Source organism: Lytechinus variegatus, chromosome 8 (assembly GCF_018143015.1).
Source record: "Lytechinus variegatus isolate NC3 chromosome 8, Lvar_3.0, whole genome shotgun sequence".
NCBI lineage: Eukaryota > Metazoa > Echinodermata > Echinoidea > Temnopleuroida > Toxopneustidae > Lytechinus > Lytechinus variegatus.
In genome coordinates this window covers 6,204,743-6,227,296 of record NC_054747.1, presented here as the reverse complement: position 1 = coordinate 6,227,296, position 22,554 = coordinate 6,204,743, and the positions used below count along the sequence as shown (strand labels likewise).

At 37.1% G+C, this 22,554-nt stretch overlaps 2 protein-coding genes across 11 annotated transcripts in view; both read right to left on the bottom strand.

Moving 5' to 3' along the window:
- Positions 1-707: 707 nt before the first annotated feature.
- On the bottom strand, positions 708-15,723 carry LOC121419894 (zinc finger protein 729-like). Of its 3 annotated transcripts, none has more exons than XM_041614372.1 (2): positions 15,588-15,723; positions 708-3,660 (listed from the first exon to the last, which is right to left on the bottom strand). In XM_041614372.1, the coding sequence occupies exon 2, from the start codon at positions 3,625-3,627 to the stop codon at positions 1,480-1,482; it is 2,148 nt and encodes a 715-aa protein (XP_041470306.1). In that variant the 5' UTR covers positions 3,628-3,660; positions 15,588-15,723; the 3' UTR covers positions 708-1,479. The 3 variants fall into 3 exon arrangements, with proteins under 3 accessions (XP_041470306.1, XP_041470307.1, XP_041470308.1); XM_041614373.1 differs by having other exon boundaries at positions 15,592-15,723; XM_041614374.1 differs by lacking the exon at positions 15,588-15,723 and adding an exon at positions 15,461-15,581.
- A 4,060-nt stretch (positions 15,724-19,783) lies between these two features.
- Positions 19,784-22,554, bottom strand: part of LOC121419891 (glucose-6-phosphate exchanger SLC37A2-like) — a 36,572-nt gene continuing 33,801 nt past the window's right edge. For all 8 annotated transcript variants that reach the window (XM_041614368.1, XM_041614363.1, XM_041614364.1 and 5 more), the window contains one exon: positions 19,784-20,896. Coding sequence is in view for 2 of the 8 variants with exons in the window: in XM_041614367.1 (XP_041470301.1) it covers positions 20,878-20,896 (19 nt within the window). In the remaining 6 variants the exon portion in view is untranslated. The remainder of the gene's footprint in view (positions 20,897-22,554) is intronic.

Here is a 22,554-nt window from a genome sequence, read left to right as displayed (position 1 = left end):
TCAAGTAGTGTATCCCAGGCTTCAGAATTATGTTTAGATTCACAGGCAAAACTACCCCATCATTGTGAAACAAAAGTAAAGAAGCAAAAGTTAAAAATCAAAATAATACTGCTTGAGAAACATTGTATTTCAGAAATCCTTCACACTGTGACAACACTTTGAAGAGCTTTAAGAGAGAGTTGTAATCTGGTCAAGACTGGGCATTTAAAAGGCAGTTCATACATGTATACACGATTCATGAAACCATTAAAACAAAGATTCCACTCGTATTGACAGAAGAGTTGATGATGATCCCTATGTATCTAGATTGACATCTGCAAAATTTTTCAATGCAGAATATTTAACACAAAAAATATCAAAGGCTAGAGGATCCCCCAAAAGAATGATTTTAATAGAAAATAATGCTGTAAAACTAATGAATATTGGTTGTAAAATAGTCATGACAAATCCTTTGAATTTCTCATTGGTACACGTGTTTGTTTCATGGCATGCTTTTCCCTACAATATTCTCCAATGAATTAAATCAACTCTGTTTTGGAGTCGACTTGACTTTTAAATACAAGTACACTGTACAGGAACATTCAAACAAATATTTCAAATAATCAAATGAAAATTAAGAACCCACTGCACTATTCGTATAAGAGTAGGGGGAAACCCCGGTGTAGTGGTCCACTCCCCCAATCAGTTATAGCAGGAGAGACCTACGGGTCACAGTGATTCAGTTCACTTATCGCCTCCCAAGTCAGGTGACGCCAAACAAATAAAAATCATGATGATAATATGAGTAAACAATGGATGCATAGCATTTTCCAACAACAGATGGCACAATTTTGTCTGTTTTACATCCTCTTTGCATCTGTAAGTGCAGTGGGACCGGGCCTTTACTTTCACACAGACTTACGATAACCTTTCTGTTTGTATGCATAAATTGAGACCATTATACAAGCTAATATTCAGAAAGCCTGCTTCTCGAGTTTGCACAGTTTGCACTGCACATTCTATACTGTGCTGAGTTTGCAAATAAAGCCTATTTATTATAATTTCTACAATCCCTTATTCCTAGAAATAGTAATTATTGCACAAAAATAGATGTTTGTAAGTAGACCTTAATTAATCACCTCATTTCCTCAGTTGTTGACATTTTTCATTCCAGCAGGAGATGTTAATGGTAATGCCCAAGAACAGATTATTTAACATGTAATCTGATTGATGTCTATGTACAGTAGAACGCTTCACTGTCACATGATCTGACCAATGCAGTGATGTGTTTATACACAACTAGAATTCAAGAGTGACTCTTGAGTCAAACTCAATTTTTTGTGAGACACCACCAAGGGCCTTGTACCTTAAGCTTAGCAATTGATCATGGAGCTGATTATTTCATGAGCAATAGTCCAAAATCAATCGTACAGCTTTATAATGTATCTACATGTACGAATTATTTTACTGTACTTATCAAATTAACTTTCAATCATTTCATCAGTTTTTAATAACTTTAGAATTGGCGTGGTCCATGATTTGATGTATTTTCAAAGATTTTAATGAGTGAAAGGTAGAAGAACAATATTCACATACACTTGGGGTAGCATCTGAATGGGTTGCAATATGATCTGATAGACTACTTTGAGAAGCATACATTGCCTTACAGACAGGACATTTCAACTGCACAGCATGGACACCATTAAGCATATGAGATCTTAATTCTTCCCTAGAAGCAAATGTCAAACCATCACATTGTTCACAGTTGTAGGCTGAATGCAAATGGATATGAAGCTCAAGTTCAGCTGGCTTTAAGAACTCTACACCACACAGGTAACATGGAAAGGCTCTATCAATGCTTCCCACAGAATCTGAGGTCATTTCTTGACTGGTCTTAGAGGTCTGTTTTGTAGCTGAATGCTTGCGCCTTTTCTTAGCAAGCTGTCTTTGAGCAGGTATCACCTTTAGTGTCTTGATTTGTCCTTGAGGTTGCTTACTTTGTCCTTTTGATGGCCGTGTCTTAGAATGGCCACTCTGTACAGTCTTGTGCTTATTGGCAGTATGCTTCGTGGCCTTTCGAGTTTCACAGGATATCCAACCATCGGAAATACTGCAAGAAAATTGATCATTTACCTTCTGGGGGGACTTGCTAAAGCCTTCTGCCACCGAATGTTCAAAGCCCTTATGCTGTACTGTCATAACAGACTTATCAGGAACACAAGATTTCAAAGACAAATGCTTACGCAGCTGATGAGGATGAGCAAAATACTTTTTACAAATGTTACAAGACAATCGTCTGTCATGTTTCTTTCGAGGCTTTTTACTTCCAAAATGTGTCTTCAAATGAATTTTCAATTCTTCGCTTGTAGCGAATGTCAACCCGTCACACAATACACAACTGACGTCTGAATGTGAGATCAGATGAAACTTCAGCTGAGCTTGGCGTGAAAACACCTTACCACAAAGATTGCAAGAAAAATTATGCTTCCCAAATCCTGCTTTTGCCATCTGCACAGCATCATTGATTTTTTGCTTACTAGACTTCCGTTCTGCATCGGATGGAAAGTTCAACCCACCATGTTCATCCCAGCTGAAATTGGAATGTATCATCATGTGTGCATCCAGTTCAGCAGAGCTTGAGAAACCTTCAATACACAGACCACAAGATAAAGTTTTGTTCCTTTCATGAACGTCCTCAGGTTTTGGCACATTTCTATTCACTTGTTTCTTTTCATTCACCTGTGATTCTGACATTCTTTTTGATGTCGATATGTTCTCCACAGATGGACTAGATTTTGTTGCACTGTCTGATGTTTCCATTTTTAAAGATTTGGAATCTTCTTGATGACTTCCTCTACTTTTGCTTTGAGCTTCAAGCCCGTCACTATTATTCTTGTGTAAATTAATGGTCCAGCCAAACTCTTGATTCTTTAGATGATCCTTCTTCTTTGTTCCATCAATGTAATGAATGTCCAATTGTGGTACCTGTGTGACAGGTCTACGACTATTCAGCCGATGTACATTCTTGTGTCGCAGGAAACTGCTCTCAGACCTGAAAACCTTTGCACACAGACTGCACTTGAATGTCATTGAATGCTCAATTCCAGTTTCAGATCTCCGGTCATTTTGGGGTTTCTGTAAGATATCTGGTGATAAGCTGTCTTGGATCAAAATATCTGGAGAACTCACTACATCCTTGGCCTGAAGGACTGAAAGTTGATGTGGTAACTCTCCTGATTCTCCTTCTATTCTCCTCGGATCATTCTCATCAACATCTCCTCCTATGATCACCTCTGAACACATAAGCATTGACTGTGAGGGTGATAAAGGATCTGAAATAGATATACAGTTATTGCCATCACTTTCAGTCAATTCTGTTTGCCCTAGATTACTCTGTACAACAGGTAAAAAACTCTCTTCTTCAACTTGTCCTCCTGCAGGGATGGTGATCTTTGAAGAATCAATCTCGTGTCCACCATCTTCCTCAATCAATACAGCTTTTAAATAATTGAGAGAATCTGTACCACACTGGTCTTCCATTCCTGGATTACATCCATCTTCCTCTGTTTGTTCACAAGCATCTTGTATCTCCCATTCATCAGAATCAATCAAGATAACAGTGTATGCAGAACTCTCAATTGAATCCATCACTCTACTATGCCAGGGTTCTCAAAATGAAATCTGCATGAAAATATAATGAAGATACAAGACACAGTCAAATAGTTTGATCACTTTGTTACTGACAAACATCTTCATTCATGATTTAAGAATTTATTATCATTTATGATACAAATTTATCATAAAAGGGAATAAGTTTGCTTATTGAATAATTTGGGCCATAAGAGAAAAGCTCTAACTATGATCTGTACTATCCTACGTAAAAAAAACCAACTACAAAAAAGGCTCGTGTAGCTAGGTCTTTAGAAAATGTTGAGCAAATTGCGATGTGACACCAGGAAAATTATTCCCTGCGAATCCCTGGTATTTCGACAAACAGAATTTGAAATGGATATCTTCAGGGTTTTTCAGTATTGGACTATCACTAAATTTAGAGCCTAGAGGCACAAAGAATACAGATATAATTTAGATAACCTTTGATATCCAATATCAGAGACAGTCTCCAGTTTGGGAGACCATTTTTTGTTTTAAGACATTTGTGCACTTCGCTTAAGGCAAAATCAGGGTGCAAAATCATCCCTTAAAAGCTTTGGGTTCAAATTATATGGTAGTTTATCGTATTACCAAACACTTTTCATGAATTTGATACCAAACACAATATTCTGATGAAATTCATCAAACTCTTATCATAAATACACAAATGCCTACAAAATATAAAAATGTAAACATTTTGCCGGAATCGTTTTCTTTATACAGGCCTGTGAGTGGGGTTTCAAAAAAATAGCAGAAAAATCTGAACATTTATTTTACTATTACTATCGCCAAGCCGCTGCATTATTTTGCCCATCATGATTCACGGTGTTATTAGACCAAAAGCTTCAGTCTCTGTATTTTGGTTGTTCCGCTGAATTGCGTTGACTAACTCGCCAATACATAGACTGAAGAGCTTGGAGGCCTGTACGTACGGACAACGTATTTTAGCAGTAACGTTAGATCTAACTGTAGAAACCTGATTTTCCGATCGTTTTTTTGTACATAAAATGTCACATTATGGAAAAGAAATCACATCCATATTTACAAAAAAAATGTTTAAAATTCAGCAATATCGTACCTTAGACCGCGGTTACCGCTAATTTCTTTGAAATAATGATCGAAACATCGTCATCTTCGATCCTTTCGTTGGTCAACGTAAGTTGCCATCTTGGATGACATCATCATCCTTACAGACGTATTTACCAGTAGCAAAATATCGCGATTTGAGCCGCTGCTTTGCGCTTGTATGCCAACAACAGCAACAGTGCACGCTGTGATCTGCAGCAGTTTCATAGAGTTACATGTACATAAAAATTCGAAACTTCGCGAAGGCAAAATACAAGGCCATGTATTCACAACACACACATTCTGCTCGCATCCATTTCCCTAGACTTGTTTTCAAGCCGTTTTGGATAAAATAGCGGAATTTTGACTTAGAAAAACGGAAATGGAACACAGGAAAAAAGCGGAAATTGAAATCGGTCTTAAAAATGAAAATAGCGGAGATTTCACAGGCCTGTTTATATCAGATTCCAATTGCATCCCTCTTCAAATGTGAAATATTTTGGTCACTTGAAAATGGTATTGCATTACCGAACATGGGTTTTTCCATGGGAAAATTTGAGAAAATAAAACCAGTAGCGAGCTAAATTTACAATATTTTATTATTTTGAGAATATAAAGACTTAAAAACTTTGTTTTTGAGTTTTGACCATTTTCATTTTTCTTTCCATTTGGTCATTTTCAAACAAAAGTGGACATGGGGGTGAAAATTAAAACTTGCTAGAAATCATTAGGCTTTAATGTTTTTTTAAACTAGACATCTTAAAGTATATTTTTCCATTTCAGTCACATAAAATTATTAATTATGTCTTGAGATACAGTGAATTTTATGCAAGGGAAATTAAATGTTACAAAATGCTGATTTTTGCATTAAAATTCACATATTGCCTATTACAATTTAAAATTTGTATTAGAAGCGCATTTGTTGGCAAGACACAAGCTGTGTATTGTATCTAACTCCTAAATAGCAAAAAAATTCTGTGAAGTGTTTTTCTGAAAAAAATAGGGTTTTAAAGTTTTTAAAAATGGTTGTCGTGTTACTCACGTTTTGAATACAAAAAGTTTTCTAGAGCTGTGTATTCTGAAAATTAATTTATCCCAGTACAGGAGCAAATACAGTTTTCCTGTACCTTATTGTATATAAAGTAACTTTGTCCAATGTGTTAAGGTAAAGCTAAAATTAACTGTTAAAGTTATGTCGTGTCACTCGCAATGTCGTGTCACTCACGGTATTATATTGTGTATAAAAAAGGACATACAGTAATTTTTTTAAGCGTTTTACCAGGGATACAGTCAAAATGTTGTTCCTGACATCATTTAGGCCTTTTTTAGGCTAATAATTTCCTCCATTTTCCTAATTTCACTCCTTTCCATGGAAATATTGAATTTGACATTGAGTTCATCTATTTTCTCTCCTCTCCATGGTTGCCTTGGTTTAAAAAATCCTTACAATTTTCCATTGGTGTGAAGACTCGGATCCTAATTCATATTTGGTGAATGTACTGTGATTAAGAATATCACAACATAACACAAAATTATGAATGTATCAAGAGAAAAACCACTATACCTTAGCAATGGACATATATACAATGCTTAAAGGGTTGGTGATGGTTAAGTCATACCTAGGTATTACTCGAACATTCTCTGTCTCCATTTACAGAAATGAGCAGAAAGTTCACCTGTCTTTTGAGCAATGTTATTTCTTTGTTAAGAAAGCTAGGAAAGTCAGGGATCTTATTTTGAAATTTGCAGAAATTTAATGGTAAAGTAGTGTATTAGGTACTGTATAAGAGATCTTCATGAACACCATACATTTTATCAAATTCAGAAAAGAAAATATTTTTCCTTTCCTTCTGATTGATTAAATCAACCTTTTCTTTTGCCATAAAGCTTGTATTCCAGGACATGAAATAAACAAATTTGCAAGAAAACATAAACATTTCAGGTGAGAATGCACTGAGATTTGATAGAACATTTTGGATATTGCTTGAAGCAGGTACATGCCAAGTTCAAATCATTATTTTTCGGCCACCATTCCTACCACTAGTGATTATACATGTAGGGTCTGAACAGCAAACTACCATAAGCAGGCCGATGTGTGTTCAGAGCAGATTTGCATTTACACATATTCATTACAACAAAATGATACATGTTCATGTATATGTAGGTCCCAACAAGTCCCAACCAAGACCGCATTTTGATTTGAGCAACTTTGGATGGGTTGCCATGTGCCGGTAGATCAATTTTTTTTTTTTGGGGGGGGGGTACCCTGGTTAAGAACAGAGCTGGACCTCGAGGGGAAAAAGCTATTGAGGTATAAAGGGACTAAGGGAGCCTGGTTGGGGATGCTGAATTGGATTTTAGTGTGACATCCAAAGGCTTAGAAAAGGAAAGGCTAATGACTTGTAGTTGTAGGTAATAGTAGCAGACTGCAAGAATCAGGTACTGACTGCGTCATTCACCTTGCTGCTTTCCCTGGATTCCCATGGTTCAGTATATGATCAAATAATCAGCAATGAAAGCAAAAAATTGAAAAAAAAAAATTGGTACAGTGCCTACTGCCTTGGGAGGGTCCACTTACAAGCAGTGTTCAGGAGAAAACCTATGCTTGTTGAGTTGAATTCCCAAGTTTCTCAAGGCGATTTGCTGATAGTCCATCTGAAGTGTGCAGCAACGTAATTGTGGTTTGGTACCAAAAAAAGGACATTGAAACTGCCATGTCCTATTTGGACAATGCCTAAAATATTAAAGGAGGATAATATTGTAATCCAATATTTCAAGAAAAAGTAGTCACACATGACATCATTGTCTACCAGACCATGCCAGACGATATGAGTGACTATTGAGAATACCTTTCTTACAAGGAAAAATTATTCCATCCGTTGTGGATGCTGAATTGTAAACCTGTGGATGCTGAACTTTCATATACAGATAGGGAGAAAGAGTTAAAGTTTTAAATGAAATCAGGCCACAAAAAGAATGTTTGAGTTGATGTCAATGCCAAGAGCACATAACACCTTCAAGTGCCTCCTCCTCCAAAGAGAAGAGTGGTAGAAGCCCTAGTGTGACAATAATGTGGTATGGTATAGGGAATGTGAGCTGAATGGCAAATATGACCATAAACCAAGAATAAAACATCAGGATGACATATTGTCAACTTTAAAGAAAGCAGTTATTATGTTATTAAGCTTGTTTTTTGGTTAATGGTAAATGGTATTTTACTCTTGTACTCCGGATACTCCGTTCGATCCGTCCTTAATACTGAGGTGGAAAGTACGCAAACAACAATCGAAAAGCAATTTTTCGTATCGAACATTCTCAATTCAAGTCGTCAGCGCATAATAGGAAATTGTACCAAAAATCAACAGGTTGCATCTCATGTATATACTTATTGGTAAAGTACGCCATCTTTTGACAAGATGGTGATAAAAGTGGATTGAACGAGCAAGAAAATAATGCTGATCGCCTAAAATGCAGCTAGCTTGCAACACTGTAAACAAAGGTACGGTAGGCACTTAAGAACCAAGTTTGAAAGGAAACTCGTAAAATTACGTCACTCTCGCGATGAATATTCATTAGATCGTGGTCGTGCGTGTTCAATACAAACTCTCTGCATGCATGCACTCAGTGTGTATTGAACACGCACGACCACGATCTAATGAATATTCATCGGCGAGAATGACATAATTTTACGAGTATCCTTTCAAACTTGGTTCTTAAGTGGTACCGGCTTTAAATAATATCGCGCGCCCTCTTTAGTTTAGGCAAAAGTTGATATCAACGCTGATCCAGAGGCATCTACGTGAAGATCACGAAAAATGCTCTTATTCTATTATAAAAAACAGCAAAGAGAATTCAACAAACGATCCATATGGTTCGGTAAGTGTCATAGCGTAATTATAATTATTAGCTACGATGTAAAGTCATAGTTATTTCAGTAAAAAGGGTGTGAAAGATTCGCGTGCTCCAGGTGCATGAATCCTTCACACACGAGATGATTTGAAACCATGAGTGACTAGTGCCTAGGCCTACTCATTAATAAACTGGCTAAAATGGTCGAAAATGATGAATTTCAGGCATTTCATGCAACAGCCTCAAAACAAAATGCAGCATTTTCATAAAATCCCTGAATCATGTGTAAACATGGTAAAGTGAATGGTGAGCAGATTATGGGGCATATTTTTTTGTAATCTGATTCCTGAAAATGACTAGATTCTAATGACATTAGAATCTAGTCATTTTCAGGAATCAATGTCAATTATTTTTTTTTCCAACCAAGATAATCAATCAATTCATAGACAATAGATACCGCCTAGATTTCTCTCAAAATTAATTGTACACTTAGTCTTAGAATAGATCTAGGCTCTATTCATTAGAATAAATAAGGAACATTATTTATAACAAATATCAGCTCAAGTATTTTGTGGAATAAAGAATAGATCATGTTAAATCCCAAGTTCAGGTACGCAAACATGGCCTCCACTGCAAATGTCAACAAACGGGCCGGCTACATGTAAGCATTTCTAGCAATTTGATTCCTGTGCAAGTTGAAGTACTGCTATTGTGGAGGGGCCGAAACACTTACAATCATACACACTCACTAGCTCAAGTACACTTCACACAGGGAAAAAGTCTTACCTTATTCACTTGTATGTTGAACCCTCTCGGTCGGTCACGACACGTCTGTGCTGTGCGGGAGTTTGAGTATGGAGTGATCTGCTTGAGTGGCGTGAGTATGTAGCTAGAGTACCGGTATGTGTAGTGTATTGTGTACTGCATTGGTGATGGGTGCAAATATTCCCGCCGGTCCGGTGATCGTGTGACGTTGTCTATTATCTGCTTAATTACTCCTAATCCCCTAACACTATACTTCCCCCCACCCTAAAAAAATTGGGGGGCATATTTCCTATACAACTTAACATAACTTAATATACTTAACAGAAGGTATACTCAACTTAACCCTATACATAAAATATACATCAACGTTCACATTTTTTTTCTCTCTTTTTTTGTGTATCTTTTTCTTTCTTTTTTTTTTTTCTTTGATCTTTTTTTTTTCTTTCTTTTCTTCTTTCGTTTTCTGTTTCTTTTCTCCTTGATTTTTTTTTTTGGGGGGTCTGTGACCTCTCTTTTTTTTCTGTAATCTTTTTATTTTCTTTTGTGATCTTTTTCTTTTCTTTCTCTGTGATCTGTTTCGTGATCTTTTTCTTTTTTCTTTTCTTTTTCTTTATTTGATCATGAACGTAAGTATAACACAAATATTTACATCATCAATATATACATCATTACCAAATACATCATTACCAAATCATAAAAAATATTCTTACCTTGTCTCTGCCTTGATATAATTTAAATAAGCTCACTACGCTTATCTGTGTACCTTAGTAAAAGAAACAAATATATAAATCAAAGAATATATACATATGTGCATAAAGGGTGTGATCAACCAACTAACTTATCGATTTTTATTAATATAGAAACAATAAGGGGTGCATACAAATTAATTGGGTAATAAATTATACATATTATAGGCATTAATTTCATATTTATGGTATATATTGCATTGAAATACAGATCCTTTAAAATAAATGAATTTGCACAGTGGCAGGCAGAGACAGGTGCAAGGGAGAGAGACAGGAGCTCCTTTGCTTTAATCTGTCATAACCAGGATTGATAGTAAATTCAAGATGGACACGTTCCGAGGAGGCGCTCCCATGACGTTTCATGGGATGCCTCCAGGAACGGGTCGCTTTCTTGTTTCACAAATTTCACACCTGGTTATATGCAGATGTGATTGTCTTTCGACATGCCGTATCGGTAGTACTGAGAGCTACAGATCCCAGCATGCCCTGCTGAAGGAGGATCATGACTAAGCCGGATGATGTAATGTCTTAGTGATTCAGGAATCATGACATCACGCTCATCCTTCTCCATCAAGATGACTCCTTCCCTATAAAGGCAGAAGAGTTCCCTGTTTGTCCACAAAAACTTTCCCTCTGGCGGGAGGAAAAACAGAGTCTCTTCAGCCGGCGCTTTCTTGTCTGTCCAAAGGCGGTTTCTCTGCCACCTCAGCTGGGTCAACTATTCGGATCTCAAATGAATTGGCTTTGTTGAAGGATATTTCCATTACAGGGAAAGATTCAACAGCCACATTTGGGACCCCTTGTGTTTGATTTTAATATGGCACATCCTTGTCTACTCAATCGACAAGTGTACCAATCTATTTCTTTTGAAGTAGAAACCTTCTCAACTCCTGTTCCCATGGGGCCAGCCCCTCTATAAAGCGGCTCCAGGGATCAAGAAGGTGAAGAGTAGATCCGATTCATGAGTATCCACAATGGGACACATTCTGAAGGTTCTACGTCAGGTCCTACAATTAAGACTTATAAGCCTACCCAATCATATAACCGTTTTAAGAATCTTCTCGTTGTATGATTGGTAGGTCTTCACCATTTATAGTTAAGATAGCATTTGGGATGCTGATATTGGCATTGTGTTTTCGTAACAAGTCAACGCCAAACAACATCTCATCTGCTATGGGAGCTACATAAATCTTCTCGCTGAGTACTTGGGTACCCAGCTTGATATTGATAGGCCCTACCACCACGCCGTCCATTGTCATGTCTCGGCCAGCCCCCTTAAGGATTACACGCTTAAGGATGGGCGGCCGAGGCTGGAGGCGATTGAATAGGCTATCTGATATAATGGTGACAGCTGCCGCAGTGTCCAAAACAGATGTAATGGGCTCTTTGTCAACTGTCAACTCAACACTCAATGTTGAAGTAGACACAATTCTACAAATGACTACTTCAACCTCTTGATCATTAACCTCACCGGAAATGTCTGGTGGCCATGGTGGATTCCTCCAAGGGACATCTAATACCTCGGAGAATTTCGGGCTCCCTGGACTTGCTTGCGCGTCCGGTGCCCGTGTGCTACCATGGTCTTGTGGCATTAGGCTGTCCTTTAATGGAATGGGGATGGTGGAGGTGGGGATCTGTGATCGGATCGGGGATTCCCCATCTCCTCCGATCCCTGTCCATTTCCCTCCTCCTCGAAGGCAACAGCCCTAAGTTGTCTGTTCTGAGCAGGAGATCTCCCTCTGGGGCAGGCCCTACTAAAATGGCCTTCTTCCCCACAGTTGAAGCAGCCTGTGAAGTTTCGCTGCCGATCGGTTGGTGGAAGGACCGAAGATGACCTTCTGCCTCCCTCTGTCCGATCCGGCGTTCTACTAGAGGTATACCTCGGCCTGTCTGATGTACCCAGAGCCCAACCAGAGGTATACTTTGGTCTGTCAGGTGTGACAGGGGCACGGCCGGAGAAGTAACCCGGCTGGCCTCTTGACACCGACAAAAGTTCTTTAGTACTCCTAGACAGATCAGTGATTGCAACAACCATCGAATCCATCTTGGAGGCCCACATTACATTCTGAGCCTCCAGAGCACTGATTCTAGCCTCAAGGCTAGAAGTTCCTTTGGTGGCAGCTTCCGGAGGAGACGACTCCTGTACCCTGAGGTCATTATTGTCTTCTCCTACAGAGAGCTGCCTTACCTCGTTCCTCAGCCTAGGGCCATGCTTATGCATGGTCTTCTGGGTAAACTGAAACCATTTGTACTTGGTCATGGCTTCATCTAATGTCCCAGGCCGAGAAGTCAGGACATGATGCCCTGCATCTTTGTCTTGGGCACCTTGGCAGAACCTTGCCACGACAAGTTCTTGGACGAACTTGTCAGGTAGGCCTACGAAGGCCTGACCTGCAAGGGTCATAAGCCTATCTGCCCACTTGATGATGTCTTCATCCGAGCGTTGAAAAGCCGATTGGAATTGCATCCGAATAACTTCCGGCTCCTCCTGGAGAGCAAACCGCTTCTCCAACTTGGTAACCAAGTCAGGGAAGGCGATATTTGGATTGCTCTCCTGGATAAGGGCCATGAACTTACTGGCTTCGGCCTCCAACGCCAGACACAGCTGATATTTCTTGTCTGCATCAGACATGCCATGTCTTTCGGAATAAAGTTGAAACTTTGAATAGAAGGCCGCCCAACTTCCCTTGCCGTCGAACGAAATAGTCTTCGGCAAAGAGGTTGGTCTAGAAGGGGGCCTTCTGTCATCATAGTCCGGTACCACAGGTCTTGATGCCGAAGTAAGTCTGGTGACACGGGGCGGCTGATTTCTTGTTGGCAGCCCCAAGTATCCCGGACTTACTGATGGCCTTGTGGTGTTTCCATGTTCATTGAACACTGAGCCTCCATGTCCATCTCCTTGGGGTCCAGCGCCTTGATACACAGGGTTGCTACCCCCATGTTGCAAGTCGCATGGTCCTTGGGGAGAGGTGTGCGGGGCCACAGTGTCAGGATAGTGTGGCGGATATCTGCCTCCAGCCCATGGCGGGCAATACCCACCGTAGGCAGCAGCAGGGTTGCAGTATGGAGGAGCTGGTCGTCCAATTGCTCCGAATGGCATCATATGCATCATCCTAAACATCACGCCATACATTTCCTCGTACTGCGCTTGAGTAAAGTGTGGAACGGCCTGTGGGTAGTTATGGGGAGGTGTCTGGGTAGTTTGGTTTAACATTGCTGGTCGGCCGCCCTGAGTACTGGGAGCCTGACCATGCAAATCTACTTGGGCATGAGGACCACACTGGAACTGGGGTCCTGGTGGGGTAACTTGGTGGGGACCCTGTGGTGGGAACAGGCCATCGTTCCATCCTGAATACCCAAATTGATTAGCCCAGAGGGACTTAGCCCTATCTTCTGGAGAGGCCGAGGGCTGCTGAGTACATGTAGAAGCGCCACCTGGCCTCCCCCCTGTGATAAATGAGAGGGCCTCCCTGGCCTGTGTCTGAGAAGACTGGCCTACAGCGCCCTGTGTGCTATGTGCACGGGTGTGCTGTGGCCAAGCCTCAAACGCCTGGCTTTCGGGGGGCTCCTTAGATGGTATAAGTGGAACGCTCGTAGAAGGCTCATCTCCTTCGGAGCGCACTTCTCTGCGGTCCACATTACGAGCCGTTGTTGTTGGCTCATAATCAAAGGCGTAAACTAACAGTTCTGCCTTCGGTACATGAGGTATCGACAAGAATGTCTCTGGAGTAAGGTCGGCCGCCTCCCTCGCGTGTAGAATGCGGTTGGCGGTGGCCATACCCACTCCAGGCAAAGTCATCAATTCCTCAGACGAACAAAAGTTGATTTTGATTCTTGAAATGTTGCTCGCCATCTTGATGTAAGGAAATAATATTAATCAGTATCAAAAAAGAATCCCAATAGTCAATTGAAAATAAATTTGGGACAAATTAAATTCCCAAATTGAACTGTAATTAACCAAAAATTATCCTACAGACTAGTTTGTCCTGCAGATAAAATCAAAATAAAACTAACCTCAAAGTATCCTGACGATGTAATAAAATTAAAATCCAGAGGCTACCTTGCCAAAAAAAAATTAAATCCTGTGTTTTTTAATTCTTAGGAGAAGAAAAAAATGCAAACAATCGAACGCTTACTTGTTCGAACAAAGATATGAAAAATATAGAAATAATTTCAAATAAATAAATTCTTATCCAATTATATATGTATATATATATATATTTTTTTTTTTTAAACAAAAGTTAATATTTACAAGTACACTTGGAATAATGAATAGTTCTATATACAATTTACTTAATTGAACAATTTATAGTTTATTAATTTGAATGTCAGCAGCACAGCTCACAGCATTCACTAAACAGCAGCAGCGGCGACAATCCCACAGCACAGCAACAGCAGCGACAAAATAATTAATACAACGGCAGCAGCAATTAACAACAACTCTATTCAACAGCAGCAGCAACAACAAAATAATTATTACAAGGCTGAATTTCCTGATCTCCTGAGACGTGACCAAAAAAAATAATAAATTCCTAACAATTCAACAACAGCAGCAGCAGCAGCAGCAGCAATTTTCTGGTGTTTTCTCCTAAAAACACCCAGAAATATAATTACAAAAAAAATAATACTAACAACAGCAGCAGCAGCAGCGCAGCGGTCAAAGGAGAAAAGCAAATTCAGATATTCCGATTGGCTCCTGTCAAGCTAGCCGCTGAATTCCTTCAGGGCTTGCTGCCAGTGCCGATTGGTATAAAAAAGTAAAGTAAATTTACGGAACTAAATATCAAACTTTTTCCACCAAAAAATAAAATCTCAAACTAAAATAATATGTTATTTGTTGTGTAATTTAATATTTTGGACGAAACAGAGTCAAACAGCTGAAATTAATCAAAAACCTAAAAAATTTCAAGATGGCGGCGGCTTTTTTATATTCGGCCACAGCCAGCGCAGATTCTGCTATCAGCGCCGGCTATGCCTGGCGAAGTAAAGAAAATGTTTTGCCGAAAATAAATTAAAAAATCACTTTTATCCTCGTCGCCAATATTGTGGAGGGGCCGAAACACTTACAGTCATACACACTCACTAGCTCAAGTACACTTCACACAGGGAAAAAGTCTTACCTTATTCACTTGTATGTTGAACCCTCTCGGTCGGTCACGACACGTCTGTGCTGTGCGGGAGTTTGAGTATGGAGTGATCTGCTTGAGTGGCGTATGTAGCTAGAGTATTTTGTGTAGTGTATTGTGTACTGCATTGGTGATGGGTGCAAATATTCCCGCCGGTCCGGTGATCGTGTGACGTTGTCTATTATCTGCTTAATTACTCCTAATCCCCTAACACTATACTGCAACACGGAAACGTGATACACAATACAAAATGTACGTGCATAAGAATCGCACACGTACCGGTACGACAGGTAAGTATGCATCAGTCTCATCTGCCGAGGAAAGCAACATATTTGATCCCCCAGCCCATGTGAGAAATATAGGACATCATCAGATATGAAAGAATAAGGAGTTGCTTAATAATTACCCACAAAGTTCAGTCTAGATTTGCCACGATCTGGATAAACATCCCTCGTCAATGTTTACTTCAGCAGAAGATCGACCAGTGACAATGTAATCATCGTAATTCGCATACCGTATCGATCAAGGGCTGGCGATGATGCTAGCTAGGCTGATGTGGGGATCGGGAGGGGGCGTCAAAAAATGTGTAAAAGTAAATGTTTTACTCTCTGTTTCATTTTCCCTGCTCTAGAGAACTTTCGATCTCAGTTTTAAAAAATGTTCAAAACATGTCAAATCATAATAATCAATATGATTGTGGGCATTAACGGAAAGACAAGACAATTACAGAAACTCGATTCAGGGCCCTGCAAACGATTTTTGGAGTTGGCCGGGCCGATACTGATGTAAATTTAAAAATTAAGTAAAAAAAAAAGGTTCTCATTACTGAAAGGTCATTTTAGTCCAGAAAAATTGAAAAAAGAGGATCACTAAAAAATGAAGGTCATTTTTATCAATTTTTTCACATCTACATGCATGCAGTACCCCTAAAATATTGGGGGTGCTTCAGCCTTTCCCAGCATCCCCCATTTCCCAGGGCCATGTAGAACTCTCATTTTCTCTGCTCTGATCTCTATTTTCTCTGAAGCTCTCACTCTCCCTTATCATAATATCTCTCTCACCCTCGAATCACTGCAGCATTGCTGTATTCTGTCTTTTTTAAATTCTCAATTTGAAGTCACAAAAATTGAACTATGAAAAATGGAAGTTCTAATTTTTATTTATATTCATGTGTCAGATAACATAGATTATGAATTTTTGATACCTTTCTCTTCAAATCATGTTTTTCCTCCATATTTTGTTTAATTTGTGATTTGTTCATTTCATATATTTGTCATTTTGTGAAAATTGTTAATTTTCTTTCGGATATGGAACAAAGATAATAAACTTGCTTACTAATTAAGTCAGTTACTTTCATTTTATGGGGGGGGGGGTGACGAGTGAATGAATGGGAGAGAGAGAGATAGAAGAAAGCCATGGGAGGGGAAGAATCATTTAGCAGCATTTAAGGTAAAAAACACATTGCAGCAAACAATCTTTCATGAGACAGTCTTTAAAATCAATGTTAAATGCTTTTATCCTACCATCTGGTACATTGAAATAAAGTTATCTTTGTGAAATCAATCACTTTGTTGGTCTTTTTATTTGATTCTGTTCAAACTCATTTGGAGATCAATACCACAACTGGCATATATCTTTAAATGTTATTTGAATACATCATGTTCTTATCATAATATCAAACACACAGAGTATTACACATAATTTGCACACTTATAAAAATAAAATTGATCTTAATATATATAGATTTTATTTTGTTCATAATAACAGGGTTTACCAATATTTACATTAGAGTAGCAAAATAATTCTTTTCATTTGTGTCATAATATAGCCATAAAAATCAAGGTTGCAATAATAAACACATTTTCTACATATATCATATCTTAAACTAAAGGAAAAAAAACACTGCCTCAGTCTGTTTGTTCAGTACTGCCTTGTATGTCAAGAGAGGTCTTATACATAGGAATCAATGCTGTGGCAGATGAAAAATATGGCCTTCATTGGATATCAAATCCATGTGAGATTTTTGAGCTCACGTTTTAAGCCAAGGAAATAACTTCATCAGAGACCAATTTCTTAAAAGAGTTATGATATTATGTCTACCAGGAAAGTTACAATAATGGTAAATGTTGTCTTTATGAAATGGGCCCTATGAGTTGGCTATTAAGCAAACCTGGGGAGCGCTTCATCAACATTTTCGTCCGATAAGTAGTCAGGTCTGGCAACTTTCCTTGATGAGTTGCTGAGAGTCAATGTTACCATGGAAACTGTTAGATAACACGGTACTTGTCGAATAAAATATCTGACAAGTCCTTTCATGAAACGCTCCCCTGTAGATTCTTTATGACACACTCTTCTTGATTACTGTGAATACTATGGTGTTAAGAGCACTTGTCTGTTTTCTGAGGGAACCACCTTTATGTTTCATCATAACACCAAATGGTGTTCAACTAACACCATGATATTAACACTGGTCTAACATACTTGGTCTGCTCCTCTCACAACAGAAACTGGTGTAGTTTTACAAACACTTTATTTACTGCATACCCTGTCACCATTTCATGAAACTTGTCAGTTCTGAAAATGTTTGTAACATTAATGGTTTTTATTGGCTGAGAAACACTCATCTCTGATAGTTACCATGGTAACTTAACACTTTTTGACCAATCTTAGCTTTATGAACAATGTCATAATCTGAAAAACGCTAGGATTGTTACATTTTGTATTAGATATCATTCAACAGAGATGCTATGAAAGAAAGATAACTAAAAATTAATGGTGTAGATAAAATGAAACTGATCATTATCCTTTTATTTTTTTCATATGAAAATTAAATAATCAACTGTGAATAATTTGGTGTTGTTAATTAACTTGCAACACGAACACATCGTTAGAATTAATCTTTGAAGTGCCTTAATACTGTCATATTAGATTATTATGGTGTCATATATAAAAAAAAACTAACCTAGAAAATAAATAGATACACTGTAACATGTTATATTGTATTCCTTATTTTTTTAACTTAATTGCACAAGAAATTGACATAAAATAAAAAATTGAAATTAAAATTATATATATTTATAAATTAGAAACCTAAAAAGTATTATGACTCTATTACTCACAATCCATACATTTGTATGAATCCAGCACACAACCACAATCATCAATTACAAACTTTTAGAGGATTCATCATCATCAACATTCCCACTTTGGTACACAACACATTAAACATAACATGTCTAAAATACAATAAACCATATATTGTTAGGATACCTGTTTGTAAGATAAGAGCAACTTTAAGAACGACCGGTGAACCTATCTTATGCTCTAGATAATCACCAGTGAACATTTAATGGTGAATATCATTTACCACAAGAAAGGATCACCAGTCGTTCTTAAAGTTGCTCTTGAATTACGATCAGCTTTATGAAACGGCCCCTAGAACACAAAAATTGCTTTCACTGATATAATGCCATTAAAAAGCCTTCTTTCTGTTTTTTCTTTATACAACAGATTCACCTCATACAACAAAGCTAGAATACAAATATGAGAATGAGATTTCAACTTTAACAATGCTAAAAATATTGGATAAGTAACTTTCAATTAAAAAAACCCCAAACTATTATTCTTTTTTTGTCCTACAAAAGAGTGTGATTTCAATTTTTTTCATGAAGCAGATTCAAACTTGAATGAAGATGGCTACTAGTATATGACTTAAAGGGATGCTCCCGACTGAAGATATCAAAATCTAACTAAATAGAGTAAAATTCACAGAGCAAATTGCTGAAAATTTGTTCAAAATCTAAAGATATGCATTATTCTGGTGAAACAATTCTAGGCATGTCTTCATGAATATTAATCAGGTCAGCTCAGCTGATGTCATATCCCCACTTGTTCTTTTGTATTATATTAAATGAAATTAGGTTCATTCAACAAATTTCTACCAAGAATTAAATCAATTGAATTGACAACTGATTGTGTGCATTAGTTATTTCTCGCTGCAACTCACATCATCATAATTTCATCATCCTTTACACATTTATGAAAACAATTTTGATTTCATGTAATAACATAAGAAAAAGGAAAATGGGGATGTGACATAATCTGACCATGTAATGAATATTCATTCTTTAAAATCTTTGAAATTAATTAACTTTGTTATTTGTTATCCGATTTTGATCAAATTTTCAGTATTTTGCTCTGTGAATTTTACTCTATTTATTCAGATATAAATATCTTTAGTCTGGAGCATCCATTAAGGGGGGGGGGGGGCATATCACATGCAGTGGTGCTAAAAAGCTAGTGAACCCCATTAAAGTGTTCAAATTCTGCCACCTTTACATATTATTGTCCAGTCAGGTGATACAATATTACATTCAATAAAGTTTGTTTCTCTGGGCTTGCCAAACATTGTAGTGTTGCTGTCTACATTCAACACTCAACATGGAGGATTGCATTTTCTGGTGCGGTTCTCTAACTTTTTAGCACCTCTGTAAATGTATGAATGGTTTAGCCAGTGTATACTAACATACGTATGGCAAGCTGTTTAATCAATTAATACCTTTTCCTTATATCAAGCATTCAATTCTTGATACTAATGGCTGATAAGGAAAATCAATTTTTTTTTATTTCAAGAACAGAATTAATGAAACATACTTAGTGCCTTTTCACATGTGAATCTTGAATCATCATTGTAAAGATGATTGCAATTGGTTTTCAGACTTTTCTCATGCTCACTCGACAACTGTGATTTGAATGGAATGGAACTGGAATGAACCCCTGGAGTAGAATTTGAATTTGTGACTGTGATTAGTGTTTTTGATTCTAATCATGTTTTAGCTTGGTTTCACGCATGCTAAAAATTTGTCATAAACCATATTTTTCATTGGAATCATCATTCAAATTACGATTTTTAACCGTTAAAAAGGGTGGCTAGTCATAGTTAGCTACGAATTGCCATAGACTGACATTCATAGGCTAGATCACCAAGTATGACAATATATATTATTAGTTATCATTGCACCATACTAAATAACACTCTGCTTTTAACATAAAACCAATAAAACATTTGATGATAAAAATAATATTGATATAACATAACAATGACTTAATAAAATACTAATTTTTTATGAAATAATATTTAAAAAAATTATTAAAAATACTATGAATTTTGTTATGAAATGAATTGACTCGTTATAATCCATGTGCATATTATCTCATGCCTTATGCTTATTTATGGACAGACAAAACACAGTAGGCTACGGTCTTTATTGGTTTAATATTACCATTGTTGATCATAAAAGAGTCTACTCCAGCAAACATAAATATATAGTAGAATATAATACCAGATATGACAAGTGTTTACCATAATACCACTGATTTAGGTACTACCTGATGTCATACAATTACTATCTGTACATCAACAAAATAGATTCAAATTAAAAAGTTTGAGTACTGAATCATTTTAAGACTAGTATTCTACTATACCAACCCCTACAATAATAATAACATGCAACATTTATTTAGCCTTGTTTCCAAGTACTCCTATAAATTTGTGGTCACCAGTCTCATGGAATATTGGTTTGAAAATAAAAAAATGTAAGTTTTAAAATCATGGTGGAGTGGGATGAGTAATATGGCAGCATCCATGTTGGTTATACGTGTCAGGTATTCTAGAGTGCAATGTAAGATCAATGGTGTCAATCATCATCATGTGATCTGCATGAGATAGTGAGAGAGAGAGGGATGCAATGATCATAGAACAAGAAGGCATGCAAGCAATGAATTCAATAAAAGAAACAAACTTCAAATAAGCTGGTGTAAAAAGGAAAAATAGTTCATGATTGTAGATCTCTGGAATTTCATAACAATTTGAACTCATAAAATGGATTGCATAAAATCATGTTAAAATGACAAATACCAAGTACACATGAAGTGAATATATATTCTGCAATGTGAGTTTTGATATAAAGAGAAATACAAAGACCAAGAGAGAGAAAGAGAAAAAATGAGTTAAAACAAAGCCCATGGAGTAAATTTTTTTTTTTGGGGGGGGGCAGAAGAAAAGAAAAAATAGGAGGGGAAAGAGGGTACAAAAACAAAGGAGAGCAATTCCATAAATGATCAACCTTTTGTACATCCAACCCCCATTTTGCTCAAGTCTTACTTAACTTCATAAAATGACCAAGTTATGGTCTCTTAAAAACATTACAGACTGTCAGAAATGAGAAAACTTCATGAAGGTCCCACATATAAGAGGTTGGACAAATTAACCTGGAGAAAGATAAATGGGGAAGAGGAATTAAAAGAAGGAAAAGAGAAAAAATTGAATGAAAAGAGAAAGAGGAAAAAACATGGAAGACAAGAGGGGGGGGGGGGTTAAATCATGACATTATGAATGAATAAATTTAGTGTTTATTCAAGCACTGAATAATTTTTTGTTACTTTGTTTCATAAAAAGAGAACATCGATATAATTTTTTAAAATTCAAATTTGATTATGAGAGAACATTAAAAAATGTGAAGCATTATCGTGATACACATTTCAGGATCTGGCAGGCATATCTAAGCGATATTAAATGACTGTTCAACAATTGAAATAGACATTGGAAGTTAGAACACAATGGGTTGAATAAAGCTAAGGCAAATTGTATGATGATGACTAGTTTACAAATGTGGTTAATAATGAATTTGAAAAGAAATATGTATTGTCAAAACAATATTCAGATTTCCATGTACTAAGGGTATAAAATGGTCAGATTCTAGTTTATAAAAAGCTTTGTTTTGCTTGATGGATGTTCCTTTCATGATGTTTATTGAAACAACTATGCATGAATCAGATAGGATGTTTAATAGATCAAGTATTTCTTTTCTGGTAGAATCTTTATCAAGCTGAAAACATGACATAAGAGTGGGAGTATATCCATATTTTAAAAAATCAAGAAGATTCCTTCACAGAAACAATAACAACCGACATCACAGAAACATCCATCTGGTACAAAGCTCCTTTAAACAATGGCAGAGTGCAGACAAGAGTTAGTACATAGTTATACTATGTGTCCAAGTCACATATTTTAACTTCATACACCTAGATATTTGATAGATATTACTGGATCATATAGGCCTTGTTTAAAATGACAAAGGTAAAACCAGGGAGCACTGTATATGATGAAGATTAGGTGTTAGAAATGTAAGCTTATCCACCAAAAGGACAGGCAATTTCAGTTACCAAAAAATACAGGAGGGGGAGGGGGCATAAGGCTTTCAGTCCTTTTAGGGATAAGTCAGTTTATTTATTCATTCATTCATGTTTTATTTATAACAAATGATAAAATAAGGTGGAGGGTAGTTCGGTTCAGTTATAAAACTGTCTAGAGC